At 40.9% G+C, this 24,715-nt stretch overlaps 1 protein-coding gene across 1 annotated transcript in view; it reads right to left on the reverse strand.

The window, feature by feature from the left end:
• AEBP2 (AE binding protein 2) overlaps positions 1–19,577 on the reverse strand; it is a 64,306-nt gene extending 44,729 nt beyond the window's left edge. Inside the window, exon 1 of the mRNA XM_004755734.3 lies at positions 18,773–19,577. Within this exon, the coding sequence (XP_004755791.1) occupies positions 18,773–19,434 (662 nt within the window). The 5' untranslated portion in view covers positions 19,435–19,577. The remainder of the gene's footprint in view (positions 1–18,772) is intronic.
• Between the last annotated feature and the right edge of the window lie 5,138 nt (positions 19,578–24,715).

Genomic DNA, 24,715 nt, shown 5'->3' on the forward strand with positions numbered 1-24,715 from the left:
TCTCCCATTGCAAAATGATAAACTAAAGCATACACAAAAACACACTCACAGACACACATGCACACCCTGTGACAACAGATAATCCCTAAGTTTCAAAGAGCACATGCTGTTAGAAATTCAAATGCAATATTTAGAGAAGGACATCAGACATTTTCAACCTAACAACATTCCCTTTTCCCTCTTTTCCATGGGCTCTTTTCCTCTTGTTAAGAAACTACCTGGGGACGCCTGGGTGGCTCAGTTGGTTAAGCAGCTGCCTTCGGCTCAGGTCATGATCCCAGCGTCCAGGGATCCGAGTCCCACATCGGGCTCCTTGCTCCGCAGGGAGCCTGCTTCTCCCTCTGACTCTGCCTTCCACTCTGTCTGCCTATGCTCGCTCTCGCTCGCTCTCTGACAAATAAATAAATAAAATCTTTAAAAAAAAAAAAGAAAAGAAAAAAGAAACTACCTGGCACACCAGACGTTTTTACCCCAACATCTAAAGTACACAGATTTTATGAAAATGACTTCCTCTGAGAATTCAAGGGCCAAGTCACTCATACATATAATAGACCCTTCTTTGAGAACTCAAATTACTGTCGAGCAAAACATCTGTGTAGTGGATATGACCACAGCTGAAAGGGCTGCCAACACTGAAAAGTAAAGCTTGCTGAATGACAAGATACAAGAAAAGAGGAAGCAATACATGGATGTTATATTGTCATGATGGAGGACAGATCAGGCTCTTCATGTAACAGAATAAGAAAAATTCACTGATTTGGTTTCAGATTCCACATTGCAAACACTGCAAAACAAACAAAAAAAACACTATCCCTTTTCTCAAATAGACATAAAATTAACCTTAAAAGCCTATTAAAAATAGCCTTCCTTTTCCAACTAAATATCTGCATGAGGCCAGATAGCCTTCAAATAGTTCAACCAAACAATTCATTGCAACAGACTGAATGCAGAAGTTGATATGAAAACTAGCTGTTATACCAGGTATTAAAGACATTAGATATAAAACATCATTCTTCAATTTTTTTTAAACTGGACAAGTTATTCTATGGTAAGAAAATACTGTTTAGGCGGTGCCTGGGCGGCTCAGTGGGTTAAGTCTCTACCTTCGGCTCAGGTCATGATCCCAAGGTCCTGGGATCGAGCCTCGCATCGGGCTCTCTGCTCAGGCGGGGAGCCTGCTTCCTCCTCTCTCTCTGCCTGCCTCTCTGCCTACTTGTAATCTCTGTCAGGTAAATAAATAAAATATTTAAAAAAAAAAAAAAAGAAAGAAAGAAAATACTGTTTAGGGGTGCCTGGCTGGCTCAGGTGGTAGAGCATGCAACTCTTGATCTAAGGGTAATGAGTTCAAGCCCCACACCGGGCAGGGAATCTCCTTAAAAACAGAAAGAAAATACTGTTTGTTACATATAATTGGTTCATTTTTAAATTAATGTTTCTAAAGTTCTTGGTATTAATTTCTGTTCCTGTAACAGTGACAAATATAACCCACATAAACAAAAGTTTTTTATTTTTTCAGTAACTTTAATAACTTTACTGAGATCTAAGTTATATTCCTCAACATTTAAGAAAACAAATGGATTTTTAAAAGCAAAAGGTCTGAGAACCACTGTTCTGGATCAAAGCTTAAATGACTCTCTAAAACAGATTGGAAAGATTATGTTCCTGAGATGGAATATTTTTATTTTATTCTGAGTGTAACTGCTGAATTTGAAATTGAATCTGAGGTCCAATGGGTAGAAGCCTTATCGGGAATCTTCTTTTCAGTTACCTATGAGGAAAGTCATTTATATTGTGGATTTTCCTTGGTATCTTTGGGTTCTTTTCTTCTCCCTGCTCATAATTTCTAAGTTACTTAAATGTCTAACTTTTTTTTTTTTTTTAAGATTTATTTGACAGGGAGAGCATGAGCAGGGAACAGCAGGCAGAGGGAGAGAGAAACAGGCTCCCCACTGAGCAGGGAGACCAATAAAAGGTTTGATCCCAAGACCTTAGGATTAAGACCTGAGCCAAAAGCAGAACTTAACCAAATGAGACACCAAATGCCCCTGAAATGTCTAACTTGAAAGGAGGGTTGAAAACAGGGGCCTGAAGGTACATGGATGTATAATTTGAATAAAAGTATAATTTACTCTTGTCACTCATAAAACTTTAAATATCATAATTTCCTATATATATGTGATTGATTAGGAAAGTTGGAGATCTGTACTGCATATCTAATTTAGGCCTCCACATATCCATTTACATAAAATTAGATCTGCAAATCACACCCTTACGCCTTACCCAATTAAACACCTTCCAAGAAGACTCAGTTATTTGCTACATGCTCTCCCCTCCTAGGGAACTAATAACAAATTAAAGGACTGACATAGAACAATACTAAGAGTTTTACTGCTTGGGGTGCCTGGGTGGCTCAGTGGGTTAAGCCTCTGCCTTTCGGCTCAGGTCATGATCTCAGGGTCCTAGATAGAGCCCCACATCAGGCTCTCTGCTCAGCGGGGAGCCAGCTTCCCCCATCTCTCTCTGCCTGCCTCTCTGCCTACTTGTGATCTCTGTCAAATAAATAAATAAAATCTTTAAAAAAAAAAAGTTTTACTGCATTTTTACTGATATAAAGACAGTTCAGATCATTAAGTAATGATATTTTTCAAACAGAATTTCCCTACTAGTAATCCCCTTTCATAGTTCTTGATCAGTAGAACGAAGTGTAGTATCTAGAGACTGAAAGACAAGTTGCCCATATCTGCAAATCAAATTTTCAAGACTAAGCAGCCAAAATAAAACAAAGAGGGGCACTTGGGTGGCTCCTCCCTCATGCTTTCTCTCACTGTGCTCTCTCTGGCTATCTCTGCCTCTCTCTCTCAAATAAACAAAATCTTAAAAAAAAAAAAAAAAAAATTTGTTGAGGACACCTGGGTGGCTTAGTCGGCTAACTGGGTTAAGCTCAGTTCATGATCCCAGGGTCCTGGGATGGAGTCCTGCATCAGGCTCCTTGCCTCCTTGCTCAGACAGAGTCTGCTTCTCCCTCAGCCTGCTCTACCTGCTGCTTGTGCCCACTCTCTCTGACAAATAAATGAATTCTTAAAAAAAAAAAAAAAAAGCTTAAAACATTTGGTGAGAATGACAAAAAGAATTAAAGAAACAAAATAAGGAGGGGCGCCTGGGTGGCTCAGTGGGTTAAGCCACTGCCTTCAGCTCAGGTCATGATCTCAGGGTCCTGGGATCGAGTCCCACATCAGGCTCTCTGCTGGGCAGGGAGCCTGCTTCCTCCTCTCTCTCTCTCTGCCTGCCTCTTTGCCTACTTGTGATCTCTCTCTGTCATATAAATAAATAAAATCTTTAAAAAAAAAAGGGAAACAGAATGAGGAAATTTTGTTTAAATACTAAAACAGACATAAACTTGTAACATTCATTTTTAAACTGCACTTTGAATTTAAATTCACTTAAGTTTTACTGTTCTGACTTACTTTATAAATTAATGTAAAATTTTTGAACTTCTAAAAAATAATACTAATAAAATATCATTTCACTATGTCTTGGACATTGGGGTTCCACACAAAAAATTCATGGGGGGGGGCACCTGGGTGGCACAGTGGGCTAAACCTCTGCCTTTGGCTCGGGTCATGATCCCAGGGAGCCTGCTTCCCCCTCTCGCTCTGCCTGCCTCTCTGCCTATTTGTGATCCCTCTCTGTCAAATAAATAAATAAAATCTTTTAAAAAAAAAAATCATTTGGGGGAAAAATATTTCATCCACTACTCAGTCTGTAAATTGTTTTTAGATTGTTTATTTTCTAAACAATAGTCCTAAAACTGTCAAACTACAAGCTATGAAATGGATAGTACTTTTACATTAAAAAGTTAGAAACAGGGCGCCTGGGTGGCTCAGTGGGTTAAGCCGCTGCCTTCGGCTCAGGTCATGATCTCAGGGTCCTGGGATCGAGTCCCACATTGGGCTCTCTGCTCAGCAGGGAGCCTGCTTCCTCCTCTCTCTCTCTACCTGCCTCTCTGCCTACTTGTGATCTCTGTCAAATAAAAAAATAAAATCTTTAAAAAAAAAAAAAAGTTAGAAACAACAACAAAAACAGAAAACATGGAGCTGTATCATACACAGAATAAGTGAAAGAGAGGATAAAAAAGTGCCATAAACTTAAAGAATGTAATAGGAAGGGGCACCTGACTGCCTCGGTCAGTGGAACGTGCAACTCTTGATATGGGGATTGTGAATTCAAGCTCCACACTGGGTGTAGAGATTACTTAAAAATAAAATCTTAAAAAATGATGATAATAATAATATAGTAGGAAAACAGGATGATCAAGACATCTAACTACTTCCTTCTATATTTGGAAGTTATTGAGATTCCACAAAGGAACTTTCCTAATCTCTAAAGAATCAAGGCTGTTTTATTTTTGTTCTTCAATGAAAACCATACAATCTTTAGAAAGTCTTAGGTTTATACGCTCCTATCTTGCTATAAAACAAATATTCTATAATTCTTACTTTAAAAAGAATGAAACACTGTCTTGCATATGGACTGAAGAAAATGGCATGAGATAAAAGGAAATAAAAATTCTGATTTGTAACTTACATTTAACAGGATCACAGCAAGCATTATAAACTTAGCTTAATTCTAACTGGTAATAGCTTTACACAGAAATACATATTACTATACATAATTTTCAAGGTATTTATCAAACTGTAGGTAAACAGCTTTATATCCACACACCAGGGATCCGTAATCTAATCACCCAACTAGGTAAGCTATTACTTGACTAACAGGTTATGTTCCTGTCATCTATGAAATTGCTACTCATTACTAGAATGATTACTCTATGTTTCTCCCATGCTTATAATCAAAATTATTAAAGGCTAAAATTCAAAAGAGTGCCAACCATTTAGGACAAACCTGTATTCTTGAAAAGTGTGAAGCTGTATACCTGACATTATATGGATAATATACAACTTTAAGAGTAAAATTCTATTTCTCAACTCCATTTGTTGGAATGGACTATAATTTTGTGCCCTGCTCCTTATTCTTCTAGACATTGACAATGGGACTGAAAGTCATTAAACTAAACAAGTTAAAGGAAACAGGCACTTCAAGAAAATAATGAACTGTCTGCCCGTTACATTTTATGACTCTTAAAAAAAAAATCATAGAACTTACTGAATCAAAATTTACATCACAAAAGTAAGGTATTTTATTTAAATCTGAGCTCCTATTCTTTACTATAACAGCTAACACTTACTGAGTATATTTCCCAAAGATGGCCACACCATATATACACTTTCCCACATCCTTTTCTTACAATATGGCATCAGGGTGCTGAGGGGCCATTATTACCTCCCCTTGAACGTGAACAAACCTGAGACTACTACAAAAGTGATACTTCAAGGGGCGCCTGGGTGGCTCAGATGGTTAAAGCCTCTGCCTTCAGCTCAGGTCATGATCCCAGGGTCCTGGGATCGAGCCCCGCATCGGGCTCTCTGCTCGGCGGGGAACCTGCCTCCTCCTCCCTCTCTGCCTGCTTCTCTGCCTACTTGTGATCTCTGTCTGTCAAATAAATAAATAAAATCTTAAAAAAATAAAATAAATTTTTAAAAAGTGATACTTCAAGACTTACAAGGCGAGGTCATAAAAGGCAATACTACAGCTTCAGCCTGACTCACTCTTGGGACACACAGCTTGGGAGACCAGAACTACCACATTTAGAAATCTGGCTCCCCTGAAACCACCATGATCAAGAGACCTCCTGAAAAAAGTACACAGAGCTAGAGAGAGATGCCAGGGAGTCCCAGATGTTTCAGTCTTCTCAGCCCAGGCACCACACATGTGACAAATAGGTGAGTGCGTAAGTGAGTTTTCTGATTTCACTTCCCAGCCTTTATGCCGTTCTTCTAAATTGATACCAAGTATGATGATGATGTGATCTAAACCTACCCAGCCCTTAGATCTAAACCTACCCAGATCTTAGATTTGTAAGCAAAATAAAAATGTTTTTAATCACTAAATGTTGGTGTTGGCTGTCATGCAGCCATAGTAAGTGGAAGAATGCTTGACATGTATTAACTCATTTAATATTTACAACCACATGAGATAGGTACATTAGTATCCTCAACTTAACAGATAAGAGATTGAAACGTAGAAATTACGTGACTTGCCCAAAGTCATACAAATTCAAAACACTAACGCCAAACAACTCAGCTGCCACATTTATAACAAAGGCAAACATGTGAAACCACAGATTTGAGAAATACTGGAATGCAGCCCTTATCGTATGTCAAAATAAGTTTCACTTGGTGTGCCCATACAAAAAGTTGTTTCTTTGCTTTTGTACATCTAAAATACACACAACACAAAAGATATTTAACGTTTATATATAATTTGATTCTTTGAGGTAGATACTTTTGCTAACAAGATATTAAATTTGATTCCTGGGGCACCTGGGTGGCTCAGTCGGTTAAACGTCGCACTCGTGATTTTGGCTCAGGCAAGATCTCAGGATTGTGAGATAGAGCCCCGCATCTGGCTTTGAGCTGGGCAAAGAGCCTGCTTAAGATTCTCTCCCTCTCCTCCTGCCTCGGTGGGTTCTCTCTCTCTCAACAACAACAACCAAAAAAGATTCCTCCAAGTCAATTAGCTTCATAAAAACTTAATTCAGGGCGCCTGGGTGGCTCAGTTGGTTGGACGACTGCCTTCAGCTCAGGTCATGATCCTGGAGTCCCGGGATCGAGTCCCACATCGGGCTCCCAGCTCCATGGGGAGTCTGCTTCTCCCCCTGACCTCCTCGCTCATGTTCTCTCTCACTGTCTCTCTCTCAAATAAATTTAAAAAAAAACTTAATTCAAGGTCATAGAAAGCAACACTATCCTCAGGTAGAACTTGTCCCAAATTTAGAACTTAAGCCACTGAAACAGATAGGAGCCTGACAGTGTCAACATAAAATTCAACTCCAAATATTCACTTGTCTTGGGACAAAGGGACAGTCACTTTGGTTTTTCTTTATCAAGAAAAAACAGTAAATTAGAGACTGGGTTTTAAATGGGATAAAGGAATTTAGGTAACATCAGATTTCTGTAAGGTCACCTGGTTTTGCCTTCCAAATAGCTATGGTGCTGGGGGCTTTTAAACCTTTAAACTCAGAAGCAATCAGAAAAAATAAGTAAAGGGAGGCCTGTGTGGCTCAGTCAGTTAAGCGCCTGCTTCAGCTCAGGTCATGATCCTCATGATCCCAAGGTCCTGGGATCTTCAGCATCTGACCCTTGCTCAGCAGGCATCCTGCTTCTCCCTCTGCCACTGCAGGCTCCCCTTGCTTCTGCACCAGCTCGCTCTCTCACACACAAATAAATAGAACCTTTTAAAATAGGGGGAAAAGAAGTAAAAAAGAATAAAGAAAGTAAAGACAAGTGCTTGTTCTATCACATGCGTTACATATGCTCAAGTCACATTTCTGTAAGGCCCTATTTTGGTTCCTTCTGATCTGCATAATTTGTACTAGAATCACCTAAAAGTCTCTCATTTAGGGTAAACTCCTAAGCCTATGTAGTGTAGCCTTGCACACAGTAAATGCTCATACTTTTAGTGACAAATTTAAGCAGGATTTTTAAGGCAAGTAAAATACATGGCTTTGTCATACTGAGATAATCATAAAAATTAATTGGAGGCACACTAAAAATCATTAGCCAAAACCAAGATATTATTATTACTATTGTTACTGTAATTACAAGCTATTATCACTGTAATTTAAAAAGCTAAAATGGGTTTTTCTAATCAAGAAAAAGACTACTCTCCATCCCTACAATTATTTCTCTGAATAAAAACAAAAGATTTTTTCCCCAAGACCCAGCAGCATTCACTAAATTGGTCAAAAGGGACTTTATGCAACAATGACGAAATATAGCCTATGGAAAACAAGTAGGCTACATTCTTATATTACCACTGTGCACATCATTTTAAATTTGCTTCTCATTTCTAGTCTATTGCTCTTTAAGATTACTCCACCCACATTTCTCACACAGTTTAAGACCAGATCAGCAAGCAATTACCTTCACAAAGACTGTAATACTAGAAACATTCTATTTCAATGTAATTACATTATAAGGAGTTACCTTTTACCTTCTTTTTTAGTCTTTTACCTTCAAAAAGATTTCTAGGGAAATGCTTATATGTAAAGACAATATGTAAAAAAATCTGCTATGAAGACTAACACCCATTTTGTTAAGAAGCAATCACATTTACTTGGTTTTTTTTTTTTAAAGTTAGTGTTAAATCACAAAAATTACTTAACAGATGATTTCAGTACATACATTTCTGGCAAAAATGTCTACAGGAGTTCTCAACACCTCAAAAGACATGTTCAAATCACTGCCAACATGAACATAAAGAACTAAAAAAATCTACAGCTACTGCTGATTCATCCACTCTCGGTACTCTAACAAATATTTATAAAAACTAATGACAAAAATTTTATAATTTAGCAATAATATAGTAAATGTATTTACTGAGAAATACAAATACCCTTCTAAAGTCTCTATATTTTCTCTAATTAGTAACCCTTCATCTTTCTAAAAATTTGAAACAAATGAAAACCAGAAAGCAAGACAGGGACTTCGAAAAGCATTAAACTTAAATAAAATGCCAATAAAGACACTCTATTCCCCTAGAGACGAGTAACTACAACACTTAAAAATCAACTTTTTTTTTTTTAAAGATTTTATTTATTTATTTGACAGGGAGAAATCACAAGTAGTTGGAGAGGCAGGCAGAGAGAGAGAGAGGAGGAAGCAGGCTCCCTGCTGAGCAGAGAGCCCCATGTGGGACTTGATCCCAGGACCCTGAGATCATGACCTGAGCCGAAGGCAGCGGCTTAACCCACTGAGCCACCCAGGCGCCCTAAAAATCAACTTTTAAACTTCATAGTCTTAAAAGGGATCTAGGCCATGTATATTATAATTACCAATGAAAATGAGGCCCAGATATGCAAATGAATTCAAGCTCCTAAATTATACTTTGCAAAAGAGTTGAAATTAAACTAGCCACTGACTTAATAGTGTTTTAACTAAACTTCCCCAAAGCTGGTTACAAGAATCACGTAGGCAGTATGGTAGCTATGAGCACACCTAGACTGCCTACATTCTCAAGGACCTCTGTAACTCTGGGCATGCTGCACTTCCTTGCCTCATTAGTTGTTTGTGAGGATGCAATGAACTGAACTTCATAAAATCCTTCCAGTAAGCTAGCTCAAAAGGCTCAGATTCATAAACAAAGTACAGAATAAGAGTTTTCTCCTAAGATAGTATCTAAATTTATTTTTTTGTTGGGAAACAAAATATCAGTTGGGGAGGTCTGCTTTTTAAATTTTTCAAAAATCACAACTTTATTCAAATACTGTTTCTACAAACGCTGTTAAAAAGAAATGGGAGAAGCAGTGCCTGGTGGCTCAGTCACAAGAGCAGGAGACTTTTGATCTTGGGATTGTGAGTTTGGAGTGCCACACTGGGTGCAGAGATTCTTAAGTAAGTAAACCAACTTAAAAAAAAAAAAAATGGGGAAGATATAAGGCACAGAATGGTTCTCCTTCCTGTTTCATAGAGTCATGACAGTGAAAAAGAAGAAATATGTATCAGGTTCATTCATTCAGTCTAATCCAACCAATTACTGAGTTCTGAATACAGGCAGTGCAATAGTTGAGTACAGCTGGTAAGTAATGGGAGTATAAAAATAAACAGAACCAGATTTTAATTCTTAAAAATGTTATAGCCTAAAAAAGGCAAACACAAATGGATATTTCAACACGACACCATAAGTTATGGTGATTTTTGAACCCAGAAGAAAGTATGTAAAGAGTATCTTTGAGATTCTGGATACAGCAAAGCCAGGCTTGGGATATTCTGAATTATCGAAAGGATAAAATACAGCATTTGCCAATCTACACATCAGAATCACCACATTTGAACTCCAAATTATTTTATATTGTTTAAAACCCTCACTTTTAAGGAAAAGAATCAATCTGAAGTTCAGAGAAATGAAATGATTTGCAAGCAGTCTCTAGTAAAACTAGTACTGTAATATCAATTACTGATTCTCACCGGAAGCTTTCTTTCCACATCTGCCTAAGAAATGGAAGCATAAATGACTCTACAAATTAAATACAGCCCTAGGCCCTTTACATATTCCATCTCCTTTAATCACACTAAGATATTCTCTTTTACAGGTATGTAAACAACTTCTGAGAAGTTACATTATAATTCCTTCTAAGTTCAGGTTAACTTGTCCTTGAATTATTTTAGTTATGGATGTGGCTGGAAAAATAAGCAAGCTATTGTTCCAATGAAATCCTCAAGAAAAAAACGTTTTACTCAGAAATAATAACATAATATTTTTCTTATAAGCCCCTCAGGAAATTAGTTTTTCTTTAGTTTCCTTTCTTTAGTTTCCTAAGCATGACTTTTTCCCTAATTTGTTCTCTAGTTCAAGTCTCTTCATTTCAGACCTGTACTATTCCTACCACTTCCTAATTGGTCTCCCAGATCCCAAAATTTCCTCTCTACCTTTGCCACATTTTCCTGTAATACAGAAGTTTAATCATTCATTCAAAATACATTTAAGAATACCTAAGGGGTGCCTGGCTGGCTCAGTCGGTAGGGCATACAACTCCTGATCCTGGGGTTCTAAATTTGAGCCCCACACTGGGTGGAGGTATTACTTACAAATAAAATATTTAAAAAAAAAAACTAAAATAAGCATCAGGCACTGTGCCAGGTGCGGTGAATAGAACAAAGATCAGAGACCCGATTCCTATCCTCAGGAAGCATAAACTCTAGCAGTAGAGATAAACAGTAAACAACACTCAAATTTAACAAGGGCAACTGAAGAATTTGGGAGAGCTAGCATTGTGCCTAACAAAGAAATCAGGGATAGTCTGCCTAAAGAAAATGTTTGAGATAAAACCTGAATGGGATTAGGAGTTACAAAGAGAAGGTGGGGAGAGGTAATAGAAACTCATCTACAAACCTACACTGAAAAACTGCCCACATCCATTATTAGCATGAAAAATCCCACTTCAGCCATTCTTATTTCCCAGTTCTAATGTGAATCCTCTGACCTAGGCAGGAAGTCTGAATACCTTGGGCTCTTTTTTTCCTATGTTTCATTTAGGCTTTCTGAAAACTTCTCCTCCCATCACCTGGGTGGCTCAGTCGGTTAGACCTCTCCCTTCAGGCCTCAGGTCCTGATGCCAGGGTCCTGGGATGGAGCCCAGCATCAGTCCCACATCCTTGCTTGGCAAGGAGCCTGCTTCTCCCTCTGCCTGCTTGTGCCCACCCTATCCCGCGACAAATAAACAAATAAAATCTTTAATAAAATAGATTGTGTGCCAAATACTCTACATTTAATCCCCGTAACACTCTTACAGGATAGTTAACTATTACTGTCCCCCTTTTACAGATGGGAAACCTGAACAGTAAGATCGTAAATAACCTAAATAACTGTCCCATAGTCACCCCCCATTTAAGTGAAAGCCAGAACTCAAACCACACATTCTGACTCAAATCACATTTTTTTTTTTAAGATTTTATTTATTTATTTGACAGAGAGAGAGAGAACACAAGTAAACAGAGCAGCAGGCAGAGGGAGAGAGAGAAGCAGGCTCTCTGCTGAGCAGGGAGCCTGATGCGGGGCTCCATCCCAGGACCCTGGAATCATGACCTGAGCCAAAGGCAGCCTCTTAACCAACTGAGGCACCCAGGCGCCCCTCAATCACAGCCTTAAACCACCGCTCTCTCTACACTTTCTCCCTCCTTAACTTCAAAACTTCCACTTACCTTGGTAAAATGTTATGCATTTTTATACAGTAAATGTTTCTTAACAATGATTTAGGAGGGGCACCTGGGTGGTTCAGTCAGTTAAGCGTCTGCCCTCTGCTTTCAGCTCAGGTCCTGATCCTGAAATGCCAACTGAATATTACCCCCACCTTAAAAGACCACCAGAGACGTGAGGCTTTGGGGAGCGGATGAAGGGGGGGGTGCAAGGCCCCAGCTTTTGCTTTGTCCTCAGCCAGCCTCCTGTTCCTTCAATCCCAAGGTCCTGTGATTGAGCCTGGCACTGGGCTCCCTGCTCAGTGGGGAGCCTGCTGCTCCCTTGCTTGTGCTTTCTCTCGCTCTCTCACTCACTTCTCAAATAAGTAATCATATTTTTTTTTAAGATTTTATTTATTTATTTGACAGAGAGAGAGAGATCACAAGCAGATAGAGAGGCAGGCAGAGAGAGAAGGGGACGAAGACTCCCCGCTGGGCAGAGAGCCCAACGCGGGGCTCAATCCCAGGACCCTGAGATTATGACCTGAGCTGAAGGCAGTGGCTTAACCCACTGAGCCACCCAGGCGCCCCAGTAATCATATTTTAAAAACAAACAATTATTTAGGAAAAAAAGCCCTGTGGTGACTATCCATTTCAGATTTTCTACACTCAAACTCATTTATAAAAATACCTTTATAGAAATCCACAATTTCAGAAATGTCCTAACTTTTTTTTTGATAGACTTGTCCACAACCATTTAATCAACATTTTTATGCACCTCTGGATTGCCTCTAAATTGGTAAATTGTTTTAGTCTTGTTCTAAGATTCTATTTATTTATTTGAGGGGGCATGTGCACGTGAGCAGGGGGAGGGGCAGAGGGAACAGAGAAAATCTCAAGCAGACTACATACTCAGTGCAGAGCCCCACACAGAGCTGGATCCCACAACCCTGAGATCGTGACCTAGGCAGAAACGGGGAGTCAAGAGTCAAACACTTAACCGACTGAGCCACCCAGGTGCCCCTTGTTTTTTATGTAAATGCTACTCCCACCATAGGGCGTGAACTCATAAACCCGAGATCAAGTCATAAGCTCTACCACCTGAGCCAGCCAGGCACACCTAAATTTGTAGTTCTTAAGTTAAATCAACCTCTTGAAAATCTGACAGAAGTTGCTGACATCTTCTCAGAGAAATCACATGAAATTTTGCATCAGATCTCACAGGCTTTATTGGAGTACACTGACCTAATAACTTTAAACTTATCAATACCAAATACAATGATCCAACCAAAGGCACCAATTCCTGGCCCTCAGTTTATAGTCTCCTTTATTTATATAAATTCTATTGTTGCTATTTCAATTTAATTCTAATAATTAATTAAGTACTCACCATATCCAAGATACCATGTTTGGATCTAAAGAGGTAAACTGTCCCTGCTCTCAAAAATACTACCTTACAACAAAAAGGATGAAGCAAGCATTCAAATAATGTGGATTCTTCAGAAAAGTTCATAGGACTCTAAAAGGAATTCATTTGGACTTAGAATACAATCCCTTCATGGTAAAACCTAACTCTTTTTAGCAGTTAAAGAACTAAGCCTCAAACATTTAACTTAAAATCATAATACAGGCAGCAATACAAAGATCTGAATTCAGACAGATTACATGCTCTGTATACAGATGCAGAGATATTCTACATCCCACCACCTACAGAATAGAGCCATAAGCAGGGGGGAGGAAAAAGATAAAAAACACATCTATGGGAATTAAAAGGAAAAAGAAATTAAAAGCCAAGATTTACTGTGGCATTTTGATGGGTTTTGAAAGGTGGTCTTAGTGAACAAAATATGAAGGAATTACTGTGTAACAGGGTATGAACAACAACAACAAAAAACTAGGAAAAACTCATCTGCTAAACGAAAACATAGGAAGAATAAAAAATAAGCAAGTATTTTAGGTCATAAAAAGACTCTGTTGGGGTGCCTGAGTGGCTCAGTGGGTTAAAGCCTCTGCCTTTGGCTCACGTTATGATCCCAGGGTCCTGGGATTGAGCCCTGCATTGGGCTCTCTGCTCAGTAGGGAGCCTGCTTCCCCCCTCCCTCTCTGCCTGCCTCTCTGCCTACCTGTGATCTCTATCAAATAAATAAATAAAATCTTTAAAAAAAAAAAAAAAAAGACTTTGTGGCTTCTTCCTTGCTCTCTCAGATCACTTGCTCTGAGGGGAAATAGCTGCTATGTTATGAGGGCACACAAACAGAAATTGACTTGGTGAGTAACTGAAGCGTCCTGCCAAGAACTACAAAAAGTGAGCCATCTTGGAAACACACTTCTAGCCCCAGTGAAGTCTTCAGATGAATGCAGTGCTGGCCAACCTTTTCACTGCAACCTCATGAAACCCTGAGCCAGAACCACCCAGCTAAGGCCTATCCACTCCTGCCCCTCAGAAACTTCTGGCGGTAATAAATGTCTGTTCCTTAAAGTTGCTGAATTTGAAAGAAACTTACTACACAGCAATAAACAGCTAATACAATTGGTAAAGTGTGATATTTGACTTTGTTTACATTAGAGTCAAAACAGTTTTTTCCTAGGAACTAGGGCAAACCCTACACCTTAGAATTAAAACCCTCACAGCACTATGCAAGATGGATGAAGTGGGAAGCACCGCTTCTTTCCATCTTCCACAATACTCAGTGAAGAGTCCAGCACACAGTAAATACCTGAGTTTGGTTAGCAAATCAACTTATACACAGGATGTTCTAATTGACTCAACATAGTAGTCTTAATTTTTCTTAAAATTTTTCTTAATTTGGGGGCACCTGGGTGGCTCAGTGGTTTAAAGCCTCTGCCTTCAGCTCAGGTCATGATCCCAGGGTTCTGGGATCGAGCCCCACGTCAGGCTCTCTGCTCCACAGGGAGAGCCTGCTTCCTCCCCTCTCTGCCTGCCTCTCTGCCTACTTGTGATTTCTCTCTGTCAAATAAATAAAATCTTTTAAAAAAAAAAGTTTTTTTTTTCTTAATTTTTCTCAAAAGTAAAATGACTCCCTAGAATCTCTCCATAAATTCAATCCTGAAGTCTGTAGTTTTTTCATGATTTTATTTTGGGCACATAGCCATGCCTTCCTTAACTGGGAGTCATCAATGAAAATTGAGACCTACTAAAAGCTCTTCCCTAAGCTGCTTCAGAGTTAAAGAGGTAAGTACTTAAAGAAGTTCATCATGAAAGTATGAGCAACAATTACTTTACATTAAAGTATTGTATTGCCTCAACCACACAGATCCTTAATAAATCCTGATAACTTCAGCAAGCAGCCTTCTGATATCAATAGGATTTAGAAATTTAGCCTCCGTATTATATCTTCACAATCGTACAACTAAGAAAATGGGGCAACATAAACCTGTTGTCCCAGCATCAGGGCAATGCCAGTTACACCTCAATTTGCAACTCCTAAGACTGGAATTCCAAATTTTGATCCACAAAATGCTAAGGGCCTGTTGCCTTTCCTGATCATTAAGTTTCATACTATAAGCCTTTACCTATCACCACATCCTTACACATGCACTTTTCACTTGACATTCGAATTTACCCAGAAAGGCTGACAGAAGTGGCTAAAAGTGGTCTTGGCTTTTCAAAATAAGTCTTGGTTTCTAGTCTAGTTGTGTGGGGGTGGGGAGGTGCTGGAGAAAGAATATATGTGTGAGAGTGTGTGTGTGTGTGTGTGTGTGTGTATGAGACAACCACAAAAGAAGTTATTATCAATTCACTTATACAGAAAAAATAATACTTTCAATGTATAGTCTGATTCAACAGCTAGAACTAATTTGCAAACTAAAAAAAATTTCAGAAGTATTTTAAATTCTAAAATTCTATTTAAAATTTAATTAGTCTCTGAAATTAACTTTAAAAAGTGGTAATTATTTTTTAAAAGGTGGCAATTTTTTAAAAAGTACTTAAGCTGGGGTGCCTGGGTAGCTCAGTGGGTTAAGTCTCAGTCTTCGGCTCTGGTCACGATCTCAGGGTCCTCAGGTTGAGCCAGGCATCCTGCTCTCTGCTCAGCAGGGAGCCTGCTTCCCACTCTCTCTCTGCCTGCCTCTGCCTACGTGTGATCTCTCTCTGTCAAATAAATAAAATCTTTAAAAAAAAAAAAAGTACTTAAGTTTACTTTTGAAGTAAAAAAAAAAAAAAAGCTAGTTTATAGTGGTCTCAAATAGCTAAATACTCCCCTAAAGAAAATAAATTACACATCAACATCAAGGTTTTCTAACTTTACCAAAATAAACACACTAAAACCCTTACTCTGGTTTTGAATAACTTTCTCATGGGGAAAATAATCAATGTTTTTGTACCAAGTGTCATTTATTCATTTTATAAATTAGTCACCTTTCACCACACAACACTTCCAGTACATGTTTGTTAATGGACACCTTGGATCATGAGCTTTAATATATAAGTTTTTACATCTAAATGTTTCTTAAAAAGAAGCACTTACAGTTAAGACATTCCAACAAATTTTAAAGTACATTAACTCAAAAGTATGATCTACTTTCAAAGTAAGAGAAAAACTGAATAGGCGTTCTAAAAAAATCAGTAAATTCTAATAATAAAACCAATTTGATAGGAATGCCCCAAGTTTTTTAAATGCACTTTAAAACCATGCTATCCCTCCATCAGTCACAAAAATAAAGCCCCCCTACCATGAAATCAATTTATAAAATCCACACAGATTAGTGTAATCTGCAGGACAGTTCATAAAACTATGAATCCTTTCCAAATTTAAAAGGAGTCTTTAAAAAATAAAAACTTAAAGGCAACAAAGGGGCAATTAAAAATGAAGATTGTTAAGATCACCATATCCAGTTCCACTAGTAAAGCTTTTTCACACAAGTGATAAATCAATTACTTTGAAACAGCAAAATGATTACACAGTATTTTATATAGTCTCTAATGTTTAAGCATTAAGAAAAACAAGTATTTTTGATTATCAGGTTTTAACCTTATCCGGACTTGTGGCACTAATAATCTTACTCCTTACTCTGAAATATGTAAAAATTAGATATTGCAATGACTTTTATAAATATGAAATGAAGCCAAAACTCCACTTCCTGAACTATTACTTGCCCAATAGTTCATCATCTCCTAAAGGGATGTAGCAGATAGATATTAACTTAAAAAAATTAAAAAAATTCCTGACACTTACAGCTTATTTAACGTGAAGTGTTCTAACTCTTGTAAAGTGGAAATAGCAGGGGGCTTGAAAACCTTTGTTCAGATCCAGCTCTACCACCACTTCCATTCTAGACTTACAGTTTTGAGTAAGACACTCAACTTGCTTCTTCACCTGTTAAATGAAGTCAAAATAATTCCTATCTTGTACCAGAGTTGTGAGAATGGGATAGACATTTAAATTGTGTAGTGCTAAGCATGCGTCTGTATGCCCACATGCGCTAGATAAATGTTAGAACTGTGGAAGATGCTAACTGTATAAACTGATGTCAACTTTCAAATATCTACTGGTACCCATGAAGGAGGATATAATAAAATGTAAATAACATATGCTTCATTGTATGGTTCCCATCAACTTTTAATTGTCTTGAAGACTCTCCTTCCTGCCATGCCTATGTAGTTCTGCACAATTTCTCTAGGGTTTGTACAGTCTATTTTATCCCATTGAAGATATTTTCTTCTCTAGATATTAAAGTAAACATGAAACAATAAATCCAATGCTGTATTTTCATAATATTTAGAGCTTTGTATTCCTTATATTAAACAGAAACCGAAGTTTTCTTTTGTAAGTTACCAATCAGAATTCCTAGAACTTTAGCATGCTTAAACTTTTAAAGCCAAGTCATTATCGATGGCTAAAAACCCGTTCATCAAAACATTGACAATCAAAATAAATGCTAGAAGCAGTATAACATTCATGATGCGGTTCTGTGTTTAAAAAAGTACATTAAAAACCAATCAGTTAAAATACGAAGTCTTCCAAAGTAATCAGAAGTAATGATAATAATGAAACATACTGATGCAATAAAATTTTAATGTCTTGAAAGAAATGAAGCCCTTTTTTGTCAGTATCCACGTTATTTCTAACAAGCTTTAGAAAAAAGCTACTAATTTCTTCAGAGATCTCTCCAATACATGACTTTAAATATTATCATCTAAAATCATGACATTCATGCTAAAGCCTTATTACATAAAGATCATAAACCACATGCTATCATGATGTACCTTCCAAGCTGTTATTTTATTATGATTCCAATTCTTTAATCCCGTAAAATTATTTTAAAGGACATCAATTCATTATTCTTTTCTTCAGTAATTTATACGTGTTTTAAACTTTCTCCCAGATTTGATCACAACAACAACAACAACAACAACAAAAAAAAAAACAGAAGTTACTAAAATCACGTTGGAGAGTATCCGGATGATTACCCACGAGGACTTTTAGAAGCCCTGATTAAGTATAGAAGTCTGGTGTTTTCCTCAAGTAGTGAAAAGTGATAGTTGGGGGGGTCTCCTCCCTGCACAAGGAAGTTCAGGTCAATGCAGGCGAGACCAGCCATGTTGGAGCACACTTGTCAGTTACAGTTGTGACAAGTGTTCGCGAACACGGCTGGACGAAGCTGACCTTGCGTACCGCGGTGGGTCCATCAGGCCCCCCCCCACGCCCCGCCAGGGAATCCGGGCCTACTTTGCAGACTGTTTCTGAGTTCAAGCAGTCCGCAGGTCCGCGGAGAGCGCCCAGCCGAGGGGAAAGAGGGCGGGGAGAGGAGAGTTGGGGGGGAACTGCTGTGAGTTGGAAGCGGCTCTCCGCAGCGAGAGGGGCGCGGCGACCGCGACACATTGCCGAGTTGAGAGCCTGGGGGAGGGGCCACAGATTCGGGGAGCACGGGGATCGCAGCGAAAAGTCCCCCTGGCCCCCTCTGAGGGGCCCACGAGTGTAAAAGGAAGGAGGGGAGGGGAAACGCTTCCGTGCACTGACCTGTCCTCCGAGTCCATGCGGCTCAGGGGTTCCCCGTCCGACGACATCTCCAAGCTGCCTCGCCGGCCCCCGGAGGTCGCGCTGCTTCCGCCGCCCCCGGTCCCGTATCCCTCGTCGCCGCCACTAGAGACGACGCTGCTGCTGCTGCTGCCGCCCCCGCCGCCGCCCTGGCTGCCCCGCGGTCCCTTGGGCTCCTCCAGGCCCTCCTTGCCGTCCCCATCCCCGCTGCTGCTGCTGGCGGCGCCGGGGCTCAGCGAGCGCGTCTCGTCGCTGCTGCTCCCGCCGCTGCTGCCCACCAGGCTCTCGGCGCTACTCTCCTCCTCGCCCCCGCCGCTGCTGCTGCTCTCGTCCTCCTCCTCCTCGTCCTCTTCTTCGTCCTCGTCCTCCCCGGCCTGGCTGGCGCTCTCGGGGCTCGGCTCCGACATCGTCTCCGCCTCGCCGCCCCCCACTCCGCCGCCGCCTCCGCCCCCACCGCTGCCGCCGTTCAGCAGCAGCGCTGCCACCGCCTCGGCCTCGGCCTCCTCTTCCTCCTCCTCCTCGTCCTCATCCTCCTCGGGGGGCTCAGCCCGGCCCCGCGCCGCCGGGCCCGGGCTGCCGGGGGGCAGAGGGCTCAGGCGAGAGAGCTCCTCCAGGTCGGCCATGTCGGTGATAGCGGCGGCCATGGCGGCGCCTGCTCCACCTCCTCCTCCTCCTCCCCGCCGCCGCCTCCCTCGCCTGACTCTAGCTCCCTCGCCCCCTCCCAAACGCCCAAAATTCCGCCGCCGCCGCCGCAGAGCAGGAGGAGGGCCCGCGAGCTGCGTCAGCCTGCACACGCGCTACGGAGCCCGCGCGGGGACAGGCGCGCCACTGCGCGCACTCACGCGGAGACGGTTGCGCGCCTGCGCGGCGGCGCGAGCTGGCACCTCCCCCGGGCCGCGAAGTCCGCGCGCGCGCCCCCACCCGTGTCCCCGCCCGGCCCCCGCCCCGACCCGCCGAGGGCTCAGAGTTTCCTTAGGGCCTGCCCACGCCTTCCCCAGCCTCGCCGCCGCCGGGACACGCAGAACGAAAGCCTAGGTGCTGGACGGGGATTTTAGCAGTCCTCCGAGTTCTCACGATAAAGTCATTCATTCCGGGGATGTTTGGGGAGTGTCCCCCGTGGACAGGCAATGAGCCAGGAATCCGACAAGTCCCTGGTCTTCCGAGAGCTTGAGTCTACGAGGAGAGACGGTTAAAAGGAATAAAAATGAAGAATACAACGCAAGGGACTAAATCCGTACACACAGCATAGAGCCACAGGTTTCAGTCCAACCTTCGCTTGAATACCCCAAGAAATGGTTAAGTCATTCTCAGAGCAAACACGTCTTAGGTTCAAAATCTTCAAACTTTTTAGCTCATGAGTCCTCCAAATAACTGTACATCCTTGTACAGCTTTAAAAGACAGCTACATTTTTCTCCAGCTTGTTATCAAGGTTTTACCATTGTCACACTTTTAAGTATAGCCAATGAACTCTAAATGCCTTAGGGACTTTATACCCACCAATATCCACTTTTTAAAATACAGGGTTTCTTTAAGGCAATTTCCATCCGTCCTTTATCTTCTGGAACTCATGTTTACATTCCACACCCCCTCCGGAATTTTATCTTAACAATAGATTTTACATTTGAACTGTTTTATTGATCGTCTCGTATCTCTTTGTAATAAAATGAATTGGAATTTAAGGGTCGTTTTTTTAATTTCCTGTGATCACAGGAAAACTCGATGTCTTACTCTTTCAATTGCTCAAAACACATATTTTAAATACTTATATAAGTGAAGCGCCTGGGTGGCTCTGTCCCTTAAGCCTCTAACTCTTGTTTTCTGCTGAAGTCTTAATCCCCCAGGGCTCAGGTCCTCAGACTGAGCCCCAAGCAGGGCCAAGAGCGCTCAGCAGAGAATATGCTTGAGATTCTCTCTCTCCCTTTCCCTCTGCCCCTCCCCAGCCCTGCATGAACACTTCCCCTCTCTCTGTCTCTCTCCAAAATAATAAATCTTTAAACACTTGTGTAAGTATTAAACACAAAAGTAAAATTCTGTTGGAAATGCATCTTACAGAGATGGAACTGCTAGTGCCAACCGGTCTTTTTGTTTTTCAAGTACGCTCCACACTCAGCATGGAGTGCAAGGCAGAACTTGAATTCATCACCCTGAGATCAAGACCTGAACTGCGATCAAGAGTTGGACCTTTAACCAACTGAGCTACCTAGATGCCCCCAACTAGTTATTTTATTAGTGGATGAGTATTACTAGAATGAGAACAATTTCAGCATCAATTCTCTTCCAAGTTTTCGATTTCATGAATGTATGCAATGAGGAAATTTGTTTGCATAAATAAGTAGATGAAAATGAATAGAGTTTTTAGTAATGCCAATTGGTTCTTTGAACTCCTTCCAAATTATATGCCAAAAAAAAAAAAAATCACATAAAGATCTAACAACTACAAAAAAATACTTTTAATGATCTATCACCTGACGATTCTGATTAGGTTCTCTTTCAACTTTGCTGAAAGCAAGTAACAGAACCACCTGACTTCTAAAGGATGTGTTACCATTCTCATTCACCAGTCAATTGTTCCATTTTTGGCATCCTGGAGATTTTTTATTTTTAAGATTTTATTTATTTAAAAAAAAAAGATTTTATTTATTTATTTGTCAGAGAAAGAGAGTATAGGCAAGAGGAGCAGCAGGCAGAGAAAGAAGCAGGCTCCCTGCTGAGCAAGGCTGAGCGTGGCTGAGCAATGAGCCCCACACGGGACTCCATCCCAGAAGGATTGGACGTGACCTGAGCTGAAGGCAGACAACAGACTAAGCACCAAGGCATCCCCCAACCTGGAGATTTTTGCTTTCCCCCACCTCCTCCTAAGAGCTGGGATGGGGAAGAATTGTGGTTTTCTTTTGTAAAGCAGGGGAGGGGCAATTTGGATAAGGAAGGCTGGAAAGAACTTTACACTCTGACCCCAGAGGCGTATCTTCAGGCATATCACTTTTAGAAACAGCCACAAGGGAGAAGTGAGGATCTGAGAACAGCTTGCATTAAAATAGTCTCTTCATAGACACTGAGTACCCAGGTATTATATCCACGTCCTTAGGCCTTTGGACAGTTGTTATATGTTCCATGTGTTGCCTCAAAGAAAAGCAAAAATTGAAAAAAATAATACTATGGGGCATTATGGTTTACAGATACCTTTCCAAACATATACAATGCAAATTACTAGCCTCAAACATTTCAACCTCAAAGCCACTCTTTGAGATAGACCAGAAATGTATTATCCTGTATTGTAAAGTAAGTACTATCAGAGGGTTTAACTGAAAAGTGTATGTAAAGTATATGTGCCAAGCATTGTACTGAACCCTGGAAATCAGGGTTAACATTTAGCTGAGCTAATCAAGGAAAACATGAAGAATGTAGAATTTGAACAAATTCGTCTGGTAAGATAAGTAACTACATTTGAGTTTAATTAATTTGAGCTGAATCTTTAAGAGTAAATACAATTCTGTGTGAGAGGGAATCTAGGACTGAGAAGTAGTAACAGGGGAAGGCATGGCATAAAAAGCGAATTCATGACGGTGTTAACCAACCATGAGAAAGCAATCTAGAAAACTAAAAAAAGACTTATTGGGGCGCCTGGGTGGCTCAGTGGGTTAAGCCGCTGCCTTCGGCTCGGGTCATGATCTCAGGGTCCTGGGATCGAGTCCCACATCGGGCTCTCTGCTCAGCAGGGAGCCTGCTTCCTCCTCTCCTCTCTCTGCCTGCCTCTCTGCCTACTTGTGATCTCTCTCTGTCAAATAAATAAATAAAAAATCTTTAAAAAAAAAATAAAAAAAGACTTATCTGAGGAATAGGAGAGAGGAAGAAAAGTGTGAAGAGAGTGAAAGTAAATGGGGATTAAAGCAGGTATCAGGGCGCCTAGGTGGCTCAGTGGGTTAAGCCGCTGCCTTCCGCTGGGGTCATGATCTCGGGGTCCTGGGATCGAGTCCCACATCGGGCTCTCTGCTCAGCGGGGAGCCTGCTTCCTCCTCTCTCTCTTCCTGCCTCTCTGCCTACTTGTGATCTCTCTCTGTCAAATAAATAAATAAAATCTTTTTAAAAAATAAATAAATAAATAAATAAATAAAGCAGGTATCAAAGCCAGAAGTTTTCTCCCTCCCCCATCTCCCTCCCCCATCTTCCTCCCCCTCTTCTCTAACCCCCAACTCTTTTCTTTTTTCTTTCTCTCTCTCTCTCTCTCTACCCTGGTTCAGTTGCAGAGGTCATTAGTCTGCATGTAGGCCACCCTCCTCCATAACTGCAATGGATAATGAATGACACAAAATGTCATTATCCCAGGGCGCCTGGGTGGCTCAGTGGGTTGAGCCACTGCCTTCGGCTGGGGTCATGATCTCGGGTCCTCCGAGCGAGTCCCGCGTGGGGCTCTCTGCTCGGCAAGGAGCCTGCTTCTCTCTCTCTCTGCCTGACTCTCTGTCTACTTGTGATCTGTCAAATAAATAAATCTTTAAAAAAAACTGTCATTATCCCACTTACTGAAGTGTGTGGCTAGAGGACAGACTTGTGGACGATAGAGTTGTGTCAGGTGGCATGAGGTGAGAGGAGGCAAGAAAACATGAACCTGCAAGAAACAGGGTCTACCAAGCAGTGCACATCCATAAACACCTCCATAAACTGTGACCTATCTGTAGCTAGATGAGTACTGAAATTAGTTTCTGGAAAATTGTATAACACCTTGACAGAGTAATTTTGTGCCTATTGAATCTAATAATAAACTATTGGGGCTATATTTTTGATGTCATCACTTTATTCTAGTATTCTGGTTAATTCGCCTTTCCTGTATTTTGCAGAAGTCCACTAGAAATCAAATAAATAAATAAATAAATACTGTTCCTTTACAGATTTAAAATTACTGTTGTAGAGTTCCCTCCTTCCCACTAGGAGAGTGTGTGATTCTATGCATAATTAGAAGTTACCTAATAACACATCACTGCATCAGAACGATTTGATTGGGAACAGTATTCAAACTCATCCGACTGCATTACTATGGGGGGCAGATTAGCAATAATAGCTTGAATTTCCTCTGCTTTTCCACCTACTAACAAAGTGAGGACACCTCTAGCTTTCTGGGAGCCTCTGGGGAGGAAGGTCTCTTGCACATTCATCCACACATCCCTCTCCCAGTGCCCCCCTCCCCTGCCCTGCTCTTCTAGGTGCTGCAGGCTCCTTACCAGGATCTGTGATCAAGACTAACAGCCAAAGCCATGGTGTAGCTTACAGAAATGGAGATCACTGTGTTGAACTCTTTTAGGGGAACCCCGAAGCAGACAGCTTGTGCCCAATTTCTTAGAAGGCTTTCAGTGAAACAGCTCTTTATGTTTTATTCAGAGCTCTGTTTCTCTTAGGAACCCAGACGTGCTTTCATGGGCCTAGATTGGCGACAGATTTGAGTAACAGCTACCCCAAGCTGTATTTATTACTCCCCATCCAATGACTAAGTCTTTCTTATAGAGCTTCTCTGTCTAATTCTCTTCCACTAAAATGAGCTCTGTTCTAGGAAACAGTGTCAGCCCCCATGTCAGCAGTTTCTTCCTGGCCTGCCTCACCAGTTTGCCAGACATGCCCAGGCATGCTTGAACCCAGCAACAGACCCAGCTGAGATTCAAGCTGAGATTCCTGCTCCACCACACACAAGAGACTTCTGGAAACAGCGTCTCTAAAACAGGCAGCTACAGAGCACTTTCCACTTTTATTTCAGGTTCCTCATTCCACGTGTTGGGATCGCTGTAGTGAGCAAGATCAGTAGCTGCATGACCTCATCCTCTGATGGACTTGGGGTCTGAAGGACGTTTACATGAAAAGATAGAACATCTTACGGAATGAAGGAATGATAGGATCCTCAAGCTGGAAAGAACTAGAAATCAGATGAAATCTTCCTCAGC

The sequence above is a fragment of the Mustela putorius genome, unplaced genomic scaffold (assembly GCF_011764305.1).
Source record: "Mustela putorius furo isolate JIRA1106 unplaced genomic scaffold, ASM1176430v1.1 tig00537227_pilon_pilon_pilon, whole genome shotgun sequence".
Lineage (NCBI taxonomy): Eukaryota > Metazoa > Chordata > Mammalia > Carnivora > Mustelidae > Mustela > Mustela putorius.